Source organism: Suncus etruscus, chromosome 9 (genome assembly GCF_024139225.1).
Source record: "Suncus etruscus isolate mSunEtr1 chromosome 9, mSunEtr1.pri.cur, whole genome shotgun sequence".
NCBI classification, from domain to species: domain Eukaryota; kingdom Metazoa; phylum Chordata; class Mammalia; order Eulipotyphla; family Soricidae; genus Suncus; species Suncus etruscus.
The window spans coordinates 17489121-17501128 of record NC_064856.1 but is presented as its reverse complement, the minus strand read 5'-3'; the positions used below and the strand labels follow the sequence as shown (position 1 = coordinate 17501128).

At 54.2% G+C, this 12008-nt stretch overlaps 1 protein-coding gene across 1 annotated transcript; it reads right to left on the bottom strand.

The window, feature by feature from the left end:
• Positions 1–1889: 1889 nt before the first annotated feature.
• FAM83C (family with sequence similarity 83 member C) lies at positions 1890–8114 on the bottom strand. The gene is made up of 4 exons (XM_049780528.1): positions 7611–8114; positions 4286–4453; positions 3979–4103; positions 1890–3309 (listed from the first exon to the last, which is right to left on the bottom strand). Exons 1-4 carry the CDS (start codon positions 8112–8114, stop codon positions 1890–1892), a joined length of 2217 nt encoding a protein of 738 aa, XP_049636485.1.
• Positions 8115–12008: the final 3894 nt, after the last annotated feature.

Sequence of the window (12008 nt, the reverse complement as noted above, 5' to 3'; positions counted from 1 at the left end):
TTCAAGGCCTCCTCTAAGAAACTTCTTCTCTACTCCATTCCCCCAATTTTTGTCCTGGGTTCCAACCCACCCTTCTCGCTTGTTCAGTCTTGCCGGCCTCCAGGGTTGCCACGCTGACTTCAACTCAGCCTATCCTGTACAGGGCTGGGACACTGGGTGAAGACAGATCAATGTTTGTAGTTCCAGGTCTGTCTGTCTGGGTCCTGAGAGCTGCTGGGGTGTGGTGGGTCCATCATTTGGCCAAATGTTAGTGAGCACCATCTCTAGGATTCTGAGTTTCCATTTATCTGTGGGGAGCAGGGGCCATTGATGGGTGTGGATCGTACTGGTGCATAGTGAATTTTGAGCAGGCATCTGTGGGATCTTATAATGTGTGCATGGAAATATGTGACCCTGGGGACACTTGACATTGGGTATGGGCATCATGTCATTGCAAAAAATAGCCTCATGAAACAGGGAGATGGTGTGAGCTGCTTCACTGCTCCTTAACTTTGTTTTGTGCCACACTTGATGGGCTCGGGGTTTCATCCTGGCTCTGTGCTCATGGATCCCTTCTGGTTCAGGTGACCATGAGGGGTGCCAGGTATCAAACCCAGGTCAGCTGCATGCAAGGAAAATGCCCTGCCTGTTGTACTATTGCTCCAGCCATGCTCCTTAATGTTGGCCCTCATTCCACACCAGTCAGTCCTCTGAGCTTCCTGGGCCTTGGCTTTATTATATTTTGGTTTGTTTTGGTGTTATACCCAACTCTGTCCCTAGTTCTGCATTCAGATTCACTGGCAGTGCTGAGGGATCATATGGGATTCATGGGTTAAACCTGGGTTGGCTTCATGCTAAGCAAGCGCCTCCCTACCCACTGTCCTATTGCTCCAAGTCCACATACAGATTTCTGTTGTTCTTTTTTGCTTTTGTTTTTTGCTCAGCCTGAGCTGAGGCAGAGTCTGTAGTGGATTTCGAAACAGCCCCCTCCCACATCCAGTAGTGCCTAGCGCTTCTCTTGGCTCTGCACTCAAGGATCATTGCACATCAAGGGGCTTGGGGAATCATACGGGATGAAGGGAATTGAACTCGGGTTGGCTGCATACAAAATGTCAGTCACCCTGTCTGGTGTTCTGTTTCCCCTGCCCCTTAACCTTGGCTTTATGAAAGAGTAAAGTGAAGATCCATGGTGTTGCTCAATAGTAGAGCACTTTACCTTTGCATGGGAAAGGCTCTGAATTCCATCCCCAGCATTACTCCACAAAGAGGAGATAGAATATCTGTCCCTGGGGTCGGAGTGGTGGTACAAGCAGTAGGGCATTTGCCTTGCACACGCTAACCTAGGACGGACCGTGGTTCAATTCCCTGGCATCCCATAATGTCCCCTGAGCCAGGAGCGATTTCTGGGTGCATAGCCAGGAGTAACCCCTGAGTGTCACCAGGTGTGCACCCCCCAAAAAAAGAATATCTGTCCCTAGGATGATGTTCCTCCTCCAGCCTACTATATAGATGTTTTGAGGATGAAACATCAGAAAGACGGGGCCAGAATGATAGTATAGGGTGTAGGATGCTTGCCTTGAATACAGCCAACTGAGGTTCAACCCCTAGTATCCCATGGTCCTAGCATCTATCATGGTCTCCTGAGCACTTCCAGGAGTGATTCATTATTCCAGAGCAAGAAGTAAGTCCTGAGCATCACTAGATGTGGCCAAGCACAAAACAAACCAAAGAATCAGAAGGAAACGGTAAAGTGGCAAAATTCCAGCACAGAGATTGCATGTGCACACACATGCATGCAAGAAGCCTGAGCTGAGGCAGAGTCTATAGTGGGCTTTGGAACGGCCTCTCCCCACTGGAGCAAGCCAAGTGTCGCCACAAAGGGAGAAGACCTCACCTTGTTGGGAACAAGGTTAGGACTCAAACCGACTTCGGAGCAGTTTGAACTTGGACTTGTTGTACTTGGTGATGAGGTCCAGCTTGCTGTGGCCCAAGGTCAACCGCTTCTCGTCCCCATACAGGCCGTTACTGCTGCCATTGTGATGACCCCCTGGGGGGCCCTTGGGGATGCTGGGCTCAGGCCCTAGCCTGGCACTCGGTAACTGGTGATATTTGGTGATCAGGTCCAGCTTGCTGTGGCCCAGTGTCATCCGCTTTTCCTCCGCGGAGCCTGCTCCAGCTTGGTGCAAGGGACTGGGCCTGGGGAGAGTGTTGGGCCCTGGGCCCTCGCCCCGGAAAGGGCCAAACTTGGTGATTAGGTCCAGTTGGCTATGGCCCAGCGTCTGCCGGCGCTCATCTGGGCCCTGCTTGCCAGCCCTGGTAGAAGAGTTGTGGACTTCAGGGGGTATTCTGGAGACTGTAACCTTGGGGTACTGTGCCAGAAGATCCAGGTGGCTGTGGCTGTGGTTTGGGGACAGCCTCTTCTCAGGGCTCTGCTCTCCAGCTCTGGAGGAACCTGATTCCGGACCCACCCCAGCACCCTGGGCCTGGGGCAGTAGGTCCAGATGACTGTACCTCTGCACGGGGCACCCCCTCCTCTCCTCCGGGGCCTGTTCACCAGGCCTGTTCCCCAGGTTCGAGGAAACCCCAGACTCAGGGCTTCCTGCCTCTTGGGCTCTGGGAAAGGGCACAAGGAGATCAAGCTGGCTGTGGCTTTGGCTGACACACTTCTTCTCATCCACTGTCTCCAGGGCTGGACCAGGAACCCAGCGGCTTCGAGGAGGGCTAGGGCCCTGGCTCCCTGGCATTCCGTTTTCGGGAAGCCGGGACAGAACACCCCGGGAGAAGGGGAGGAGGGGTCGAGGGCGAGGGAGCAGAGGTGCCCCGACAGCCAGGCTCACGGGGCTGGCACCACTGTGGTTGAGGGCCGGGGAGGATTGTGACCAGGGGGATGCCCCTAGTTTGCTCAGGTTCGGTCGGTAGGGCCCTGGGGGGTCGGACAGCTGTCGCTGCAGGGAGGGCTGGCCACTGGCCTCTCGGCGAGCAGAACCCCGAGCCGAGGAACCAGGGCCCCCGTCACTGCAGCCGCCACCTCCTGGGAGAGCCAGGTAGGAGGAGCGGCCCATGAGCGGGGAGCGTTTGATGCTGCTGAGGCTGGTACTGGATGGCGACGAGGACGGCGACGTGGGGCTAGGGATGCCAGGTCCGAAGGGGTGCGCCACGGGCGGAGGGCACGGCGCAGGGGGGACTAGGGGGTCCTCCCCGCCGCAGAAGCCCTCCACGGGCCGTGATTCAGCATACAGACAGCGGAACTCGCGGTCGAAGTCTTCCACGATGCGGCCCCGCAGCTGCAGCATCATGCTGGTGTGCGCCTGGCTGCAGAGCCAGGTGAAGCTGGGCAGAGGGTCGGGTGAGGGCAGACAGGTCAGGGCCCTGGAGTCTGCCAGGACACGGGCTCCGGTCCGCCACACGGGGGCGCTAGGGGGCGGGCAGGCCCGGAGTTCCTTGGGTTAGGCCTCGCGCTGCGGGGGGACTTGGGCCTGTGGCTTTTCCCCTCTCGGCTCCTCCACTTTCCCATCTGCAGAATGGTGCAGGGATGAGAGTCCCTCCACTTCCACCATTCTGATGTGTAACTGTTACTTCTTAGGTTAAGGACATTCATCTTTCCATAGAGTTTCCCCCACCCCAGCCTAGGGGGCTCTTGCTCTCCACATTGTCCCGAAACCCAGCACCCTGTACTTGGTGACTTGATGGCTGCCCAGTCCCTGCCGAAGGAAAGATGAAAAGGCAAATTCAAAGTGGCCAGAGTGGGGCCAGAGCGATCGCACAGCGGTGGGGCGTTTGCCTTGCATGCGCCTGACCCAGGATGGACCTGGTTCTATTCCCAGATCCCATATGGTCCCCAGAGCCTGGAGCGATTTCTGAGCGCATGCCAGGAATAACCCCTGAGCGTCACCAGTGGCCCCAAAACCGAAAAAAACACACAAAGTGGCCAGACTGACCCTCCAGATCTGTCCCATGGCCTGGCCCGGGGCTCCTGTCCCCGCCACCCTGCTCTCTCACCTGTAGTTGCCAGCCACCACCTGCTCGCAGTCGATGAGGATGAACTTCTCGAGAGCCTGCCCTGTGAAGCGGCGACCGGCCTTGCTGCAGTACGTGTCCCCGCACGTGCTCCGCACCCTCATGTTCTAGACCAAGACGGGAGGGAGGTGAGGGAGGCTGGGGACAGGGAGACTCCAGCTCTGTCCCCATCCCATAAGGTCTGGGACCCAGAAATGCAGAGGGAAATAGGTGCCTCAGCACCACAGGGCCTCAGGTCCCTAGAAGATTCCTCCACCCTCCTGGTCCCTGCCCTCTGGTCCATGCTGACCGGCAGGTGGCCCCCGTTGAGATCCATCTTGTAGCACATCTCCAGGAAGTGCCTCAGGTGCTCCTGTGACAGAAGGAGGTAGACAGGGACCCCACGCCGGCCTGAGGCCTCCATGAGGTCACACAGCAGGTCCATGTCGGTGAACACGTCCATCACCACGGCCACCACCTGGGGGCGCCAGAGGGGTTCTTAGTCCTATCTGGGGTTCTGGTAAGCCCAGGCAGTGGCCTGGACCCAGGAGAACACGAGTGACAGAGTAGAGGCATCGTGAGTGAGGCCTTGAGTTTGATCCCCAGCACTGAAGGTGTGGCCCTGATGGCCCCAAGCATCAAGCCCTCAGCCACCTTGTTAGAGTGGCCTCTATAAATGCAGGGGGCCATGGCCTGAAATTCAGGTCAGAGCCCGTGAGAATATTTGCACCCAGAGTGCCTTCAGTGATGACCTGACCCTGAGCTCTAAATGGAGACAGCCCGCTGGATATCATGTGCCTTTTTCTAAAGGACAGAGTGTTAGTTTATGGGTCATACCTGGTGGTGCTCTGGTCATATCTGGTCCTGCTTCAGGCATCACTCCTGGAGAAGCTCAAGGGATCATATGGGGTGTTCAGGATTAAACCCAGGATGGCTGCGTGTAAGGCAAGTGCTCTACCCTCTGTGCTATCACTTGGCTCCCCAGGACAATGTTTATCATCCAGTTCACAAAACCTCCCTGTGCTGGTCTAAAACTCCACTTGGCAGGTGAGGAAACTAAGGCCAGGTGAGAGGAGTCAGCAGTAGATCCCAGGCCTCATCTCAGGTCTCCGATCTCACCACAAATACTAGACAGAATAAGGGAGGTTCCCTCTTCAAGAGTTGGTGCTGCCAGCCAGTTCCTGGGTTCTGCAAGGCCTTTTGTAGCCCTGGGACGCTGCAGAGGTAGGGGGTGGTATCCTCCATCCACACTTCCTTCCTCCCAACCATGCCAACTGGCTTTCTGCTAAACTGAAGGATAGAGCTTGTGCCTCCCTGACACATGATGGGCTGCCTCCAATTGATGCTGTTCTCTCCCACCTCCACCCTGTGCCATCAAGCCTTCCACAGGCTCTTCCTCCTATCACAGTCTCTGCTGTGGGTAGCTCTGTTAGTCTAGGAATCAGAGAAGAGTGAAACTCTTAGGTCAGTTTAGTCTATTTTTGATGGATGGTGGGGGCACACCCAGAGTTGCTCAGGGCAACTCAGATCCTTGGCTCTGTGTTCAGGGATCACTCCTTATGGAAATTCCATAAGGAGATCATATGTGTGCCAGTGATCAAACCCCAGTTGGCTGCAGCAGGGCAAATGTCCAACCCATTGGACTATGTTGTTGTTTTTGTTTTGATTTGGTTTGGTTTTTGGGTCACACCCAGCAGCACTCAGGGGTTACTCCTGGCTCTGCGCTCAGAAATCACTCCTGGCAGGATCAGGGCACCATGCGGAATGCCAGGAATCATACTTGAGTCCATCCCGGTTTGACTGCATGCAAGGCAAACACCCTACTACTACCCTATCTGCCTCCCCACTATGTTTTTTTGTGCTCTTTGCCCATGGTTCTCTTTCAGCATTACTTGGGGGACCATGTGGTGCTACGAATTTAGTCCCCTGGGAATCCCACAAGCAAAGTGATTCATGCAAGGTCTATACTCTACCTCTTGACTATACCATGATCCAGCATTCAGTTCTGGAGCTGGGTCTGGGACACCCCTACAACCTGCAGCTTCCTTGATATCTGGCCTGGAGCGAATGGCTTCCCCTCTGGGAATCTCGGCTTCCTCAGGCGTGACACAGGGTAATGATAGCTCCATCTCCGAGTTATGGGTACATTCTACACACAGCAGCTACTCCATAAATGTGCCTTTCCTGCTGCCTCCCTCACTAACCAGCTCGGGGTAAGAGGTCCTGATGTGATGAGGCTGAGGATGTGAGGTGCTTGCAGGTGCACAGTTTCTAAAGCTAGAGGGGAGCGAGGTCAGGCAGGAAGGGATCAAAGTGGAGGGGCCATCTCACTAATAACCCTGTTCCTGTGCCAGTCAGGCCTGGCCCTCCCCTGCCAGGGGCACAGGCAGGTGAGCCAGGGAGGCTCTGGGAGTATCTGGCTTCTGATCTCTCCACAGGAGCCCTCTGGCTGTTCCCCCAGACCAAGGAGGTCACCCCCTGGATCTTCCATCCTCCCTGGGATCCTCTGACTCATCCAGAGTCTCTGATGCAGAGATTGGTTTCCTGAGCCGGTTCCTGCACAGGGACTAACAACCCAACTTTCTCCCTGGCTTTATTTTCTCCAAGTCCCTGTACCACATTCCTAGGACCCACAACCTCTTCTCCTCTACTCAGGGTTCTGAGCCCAGGCCCACACTTCCTCCCCTTCTCTAGGCCCAGGCCAGAGGCATGGACCCCTTTTCAGAACCCAGAGCCCTGAGCTGGTTCATCCACAAACAAGTCCTCCCTGAGTACGTCCCAGCACCCCTCTGCCTTAGTTTCCTCTTCAGTAAGTCACGGAGATGGATCAGGTGTTCAAGTATGGGGGTCATAAGTCTTATAGGGGGCAGATAGTTTGGATCATACCCACTGGTACTCAGGGGTTAATCCTGGCCAGCCCTATGCAGTGCTGGGGGTCAAATTGTTTTTATTTTGTTGTTTTTTGTTTGTTTGTTTTTGGGCCACACCTGCCGGTGCTCAGGAGTTACTCCTGGCTATCTGTTCAGAAATAGCTCCTGGCAGGCAGGGGGGACCATACGGGACGCTGGGATTTGAACCAACCACCTTAGATCCTTGATCGGCTGGCCACTGTGCTATCTCTCTGGCCCCTGGGGGTCAAATTGGGTTCAGTCACATGCCTTACCCTTTTAGTATCTCTCCAGCAAAGTCTTCTAGAGACACAAGCTAGGGCCTGGTTCAGTACTACTACTACTACTTACTACATGTTCTACATGGTTGTAGTACAAACAGCATGTATTAGGGCTAGATCAATAGTTGACTTAGGGTTGTTCCTGACACCTGACACCCCATATGGTCCCCTAAGCCCACTAGGAGTCAACAACAGAGTGAGGACAACAGTTGGGTGTGGCCCAAAAGCAGCAAAACAAAGCAGCATGTATGTAGTCCCTAAAGCCCATCCCCTGTTCTAGGTTTATGTACAAGATGCTGAAGTGCCAAGGATGATCAAGGTAAAAAAAAGCACATGCTTACCCGCTAGGAACTAGTAGCCTGCTACAAGCTAGTTTCTAATCCCAATACTGCCTGCAAGCACTGTGTGGCCTTGGGCAGGCCCCTCGTCCTCCCCAGAAAGGAAGGGTGCTGGATGAGGCCCTTACCGTGCGGGCCTGACTGAAGAGGAAGCGCAGAAGGTCCTTGATGTTCTTGGCTTTATCCCGTTGAAAGTGGACCACTGCCTGGGTGGGACTGAAGCCTGTGGCTTGGGGGACCTCGGGCCAGCCCAGGTCCAGGTCTGGGGGGTCTACGTCGGAAGCCATGGGGAAATAAGTGCCTGAAGTGACTTCTGAGAGCAAGCTGAGCCGGTCAGGCCCGGAGGCCTCTGGTCCTTGGCTGTCGCCGAGCTCCGGGCCTCCCCGTCCATGGCTGCTCATGTACTCCATGTCCAGGGCACTGAGGAAGGGCAGCTCACGCTCCTCAGAGATGACCCGCAGGTAGGCAGCCTCGCCCCGCTCCAGAAGGGCATCAGCAGCCAGCCTGGCTGCCTCGCTGTGCTGCAGCACCAGGGGGGAGCTATCCCGCCACCATGGTCGCTTCAGCTCCTCCACCCGGCCCCGCAGGGGGCCCGCTGCCCCCAGGGCCCCTAGCCCCAGGCCTGAAAACATGCCTACCTGCCTTGTTGCCCTCACCTTGCCAGGGGCTCCATGACAGGCACCCCAGGCTGCGGGAAGAGGAGCTAGCCGACCTGCCTTCTGTGTGCCCGCCCTGCATATGGCAAGGCCCCCAGTCCGGTGCCACCCTAATCCAGAGCCTAGCTCCGCCCCATTGCCCCTGGCCTCGGGAACCTGTCCGGTCAGCCGCACCAGTCGAAGGCTGTCATGACTCGCCCAGGTAAGGAGCAGTGTCAGGCCGCGCCCCCTCATTTCCTGAAGCTCCCACCTTGACTAGTGCTGCATCCTGCATCCCAACCCAGCCCCACCGGCCTCCTGGAACATTCACCTCTCAGAATTTCCCCATCCCAGTCTGGGTTAGGGGTCTGCTGAAGGCTACATCAATACACGAACACACATGCATGAATGCACCAAGAAGATGAATGACTCAAGATACTGAGATAAAGACAGAAACATACACGCAGGGCTGACGAACATCCTGAGAGTTACAGAAGCGCTTGCACAGATTCTGGACCCACATGGCAGACCACACATGGAGAACGAATGCACATTTGGCCCTACACTCACTCAGACACTGGCCCTACAACCCTGACAAACCTTGTTGGGGACCTCAAGCCAAGCACCCTCCACCAATCAGAAGAGCTAAACAATGCAGTGCCAATCTGCATTGCCCCCCAGTCCAGATCCCTTTCTACCTGCCTCTCTCTGTCTCCAGAATAGGTGCTGCTCATGAGGCCTGCTCCCCCAGGCCCACCACAGTTCTAAGCGCTGCCTCTATGGCCCTAGAGCAGGCCATGACCCAAGACTCCAAGATGAGCCAGCAAGTGTCCAATCCAAATGCACCTCTCCAGGCCCTATCCACATGTAAGTCTGATTCAGGGTCAAGCAGGTTTCTAGAATTTCTTCTTTTTTGGGGTAAAGGGGGACTTGGGCCACACCTGGCAGTGCTCAGTGGTTACTCCTGGTTCTGCATTCAGAAATCACTCCTAGCAGGCTCAGGGGACCATAAGGGATGCCAGGAATCGAACCAGGGTTGGCCATGTGCAAGGCAAATGCCCTACTTCTGAACTATTGCTCTGGCCCTGGTTTCTCAGATTTCTAACCCTAACCCTAACAGGGCCCACCCATGTACTGGGGTAGTAGAGAGAGGTCCCCCCAAGGAAGGCTATTCCGCAGAGCTGTGTTCCCCACACTCAGCTCTGGGGCCTCTCAGCTTGGACAGTCTGACTTTGCAGAAACAGTGTGGATGTTACCTGACATAGGGCCAACCAAGTCATCTTTCTATAAAGGGACAAAGGCCTGTGAGGCTGGTCAGGGGAGCAGATCTAAGGCCACGACTCACATGCAGTGTCTTATCTAGACATAAGACATAAGCAACATGGAGGTGATGGGGTTGTATTTTGGATCCTTTTTTTTTTTTTTTTTTTTGGTTTTTGAGCCACACCCGGCGGCGCTCAGGGTTTACTCCTGGTTATCTGCTCAGAAATAGCTCCTGGCAGGCATGGGGGACTATATGGGATGCGGGGATTTGAACCAACCACCTTAGGTCCTGGATCTTCTGCTTGCAAGGCAAACAGCACTGTGCTATCTCTCCAGTCCCATATTTTGGATCCTTATATCAAAGATAAACAGGGTCTTAGGATCCTGGTATGGGGCTAAGTGAATTCAATGAAGTTAGAGACCACCAAGCCCACACCCAGCAGTGCTGTGGGGAACACCAAAGCTAATATGCACCCTGTAGTGCTCGTGACGTCCTGTGGTGCCAGGGATCAAAATTAGGGAACTGGTGCTTTCAGGATCCTGAGCTACCTTGGGGCTTTGGGGAACCAGGATGTGAGGGAAGGCAGGATGGGAAAGCAAAGAACAAACTTGGGGCACACACACCCTAGGACACTAGCACTATGAGGTAGCCCTTTGGGGGGGGCTCATGCTGGGCAGGGGTGAGTAAGCAGAGCCAGACGTGGGAGGGTAATGAGCTGTGTGGGAGCGGTAAGGGGAGAAGGGCCTTCATTAGGTCTTATCTCCAGATGGGCTTAAGGTGATATTCAGGAGCTCGTCTGCTTGACCAGGGGCTCATAGGAAGGAGGCAGCTTGGTGTCTGGGTCTGAGGCTGTGCTATTCCCCTGTGCCATTTCTCCTCATGGTATATATTCTTTCGTGTGTGGGGGGGAGGGAGGGTTGGGCCATAGCTAGTAATGCTTGGGGGCTATTCTTTTTGTTTTGTTTTGTTTTGTTTGGGCCACACCCATCTGACGCTCAAGGGTTACTCCTGGCTATGCACCCAGAAATTGCCCCTGGCTTGGGGGTACCATTGGGATGCCAGGGTAGTCCTAGGCTAGCTCTTGCAAGGCAGACACCTTACCTCTAGCACCACCTCTCTGGCCCCAGGGGCTCAGTGCTCGAGGGTCACTCAGGGATCAAACCTGGGCTGGGCTCCAGCCCTCTGAGCAGGCCTCCCCTGACTCCCCTTAATCATTTTTTTCTGTTTTTATTTTATTGAAATAAATGTGATCTTCAGAGTTCTTCATAGTTTAATTTCAGATATGCAGTGTCCCTTTAATCATTTCTAAGTGACCCTCTTAGTGGTGTTAACATCCAGAGTGTCCAACAACCACCATCATGGCCCTCCACAACTCCTCGTCTTACAAAAATGGAAACTCTAGGCCCAAACTAGGCTTACAAGTTGGGGCACCTGGGGCCAGAGAGATAGCAGGGAGGTAGGGCGTTTGCCTTGCATACAGAAGAACTGTGGCTCAAATCCCGGCATCCCATATGGTTCCTCGAGCCTGCCAGGAGTGGTTTCTGAGCGTAGAGCCAGGAGTAAACCCTGAACGCTGCCGGGTGTGACCTAAAAAACAAACAAACAACAACAACAAAAAGTTGGACCACTTTGTGTTCTGGAGACCTAGTTTGATCTCTGGGTATTCAAAATCCTCCCAGGCACCATCAAGAGTGACCCCACCCTCCACCCCAAGCACAGAGCCAGGAGTAGCCCCAAGCATCACTGGGTGTGGTCCACATACACACAAACAAAACTGAAACAGGGTACCAGTGTTTTCCAAAGTGACTAACCTGCCCCTCCACTGTACTGATAATAACTTCAGATGCAACTGGGGGGCGTTTGTTGGCCTAAAGATGGAGAGCACTGGTCACTTTGTTTGCCTGAAAAAAGGGTGGTAGGGGGGTCGGAGAGATAGCATGGACTAAGGTGTTTGCCTTTCATGCAGAAGGTCATCAGTTCAAATCCCGGTGTCCCATATGGTCCCCCGTGCCTGCCAGGAGCAATTTCTGAGCGTGGAGCCAGGAATAACCCTTGAGCACTGCCGGGTGTGACCCAAAAACCACAAAAAGAAAAAAAAAAAAGAAAAAAGGGTGGTAGGCCCAATAACTTTGGGGGCCTCTGAGCTTTACATTCATTAAACAACTCTGCTTTGTCTCTGTCCCTGTGTCTGGTAACCTCCTCCCTCATTTTCTGTGGATCTGTTCTACCCAGGTGCCTCCTCATGCAAGTAGAATATCATTATTAGTCTGTGGCAGTTGATTTCACTTAGCGCAGCATCCCTGAGGATGCAACCATGACAAAACTTTGTATAAAAAATTTACTTTTTAGATTTTATTTTTTGTGTCTCCCAAGTGGTACTTAAGTAATTCCCTAGTCAATCCTGCCTGTAGGTGCAGATTTACTTGTGTGCTTGAGTGTCTGGAAATTTGGGGGTGGCCTTTGACCTAACTCTGAACTGTGGTCTGTTTGGGTGTGTGGGATAAGTGGGTGATTCTGCAAAAGGTAGGAAGCCTGATTTAAAGGGAACAGGGTCCAAGACATCTGAATAAAAGCCGATAAAGCAAAACAGTCCCTGAAGGTGAGTGACAGGCTGTGTGTGTCTCTCT

What these genes read in the sequence shown, in the direction of transcription:
- FAM83C (XM_049780528.1), bottom strand. Translation starts at nt 8,114, where the DNA reads ATGTTTTCAGGCCTGGGGCTAGGGGCCCTGGGGGCAGCGGGCCCCCTG. An exon ending in TCAACGGGGGCCACCTGCCG is followed by an intron (nt 4,104 to 4,285) that starts GTCAGCATGGAC and finishes GTCTTGGTCTAG; the next exon opens with AACATGAGGGTGCGGAGCAC. An exon ending in GTGGTGGCTGGCAACTACAG is followed by an intron (nt 3,310 to 3,978) that starts GTGAGAGAGCAG and finishes CCCTCTGCCCAG; the next exon opens with CTTCACCTGGCTCTGCAGCC.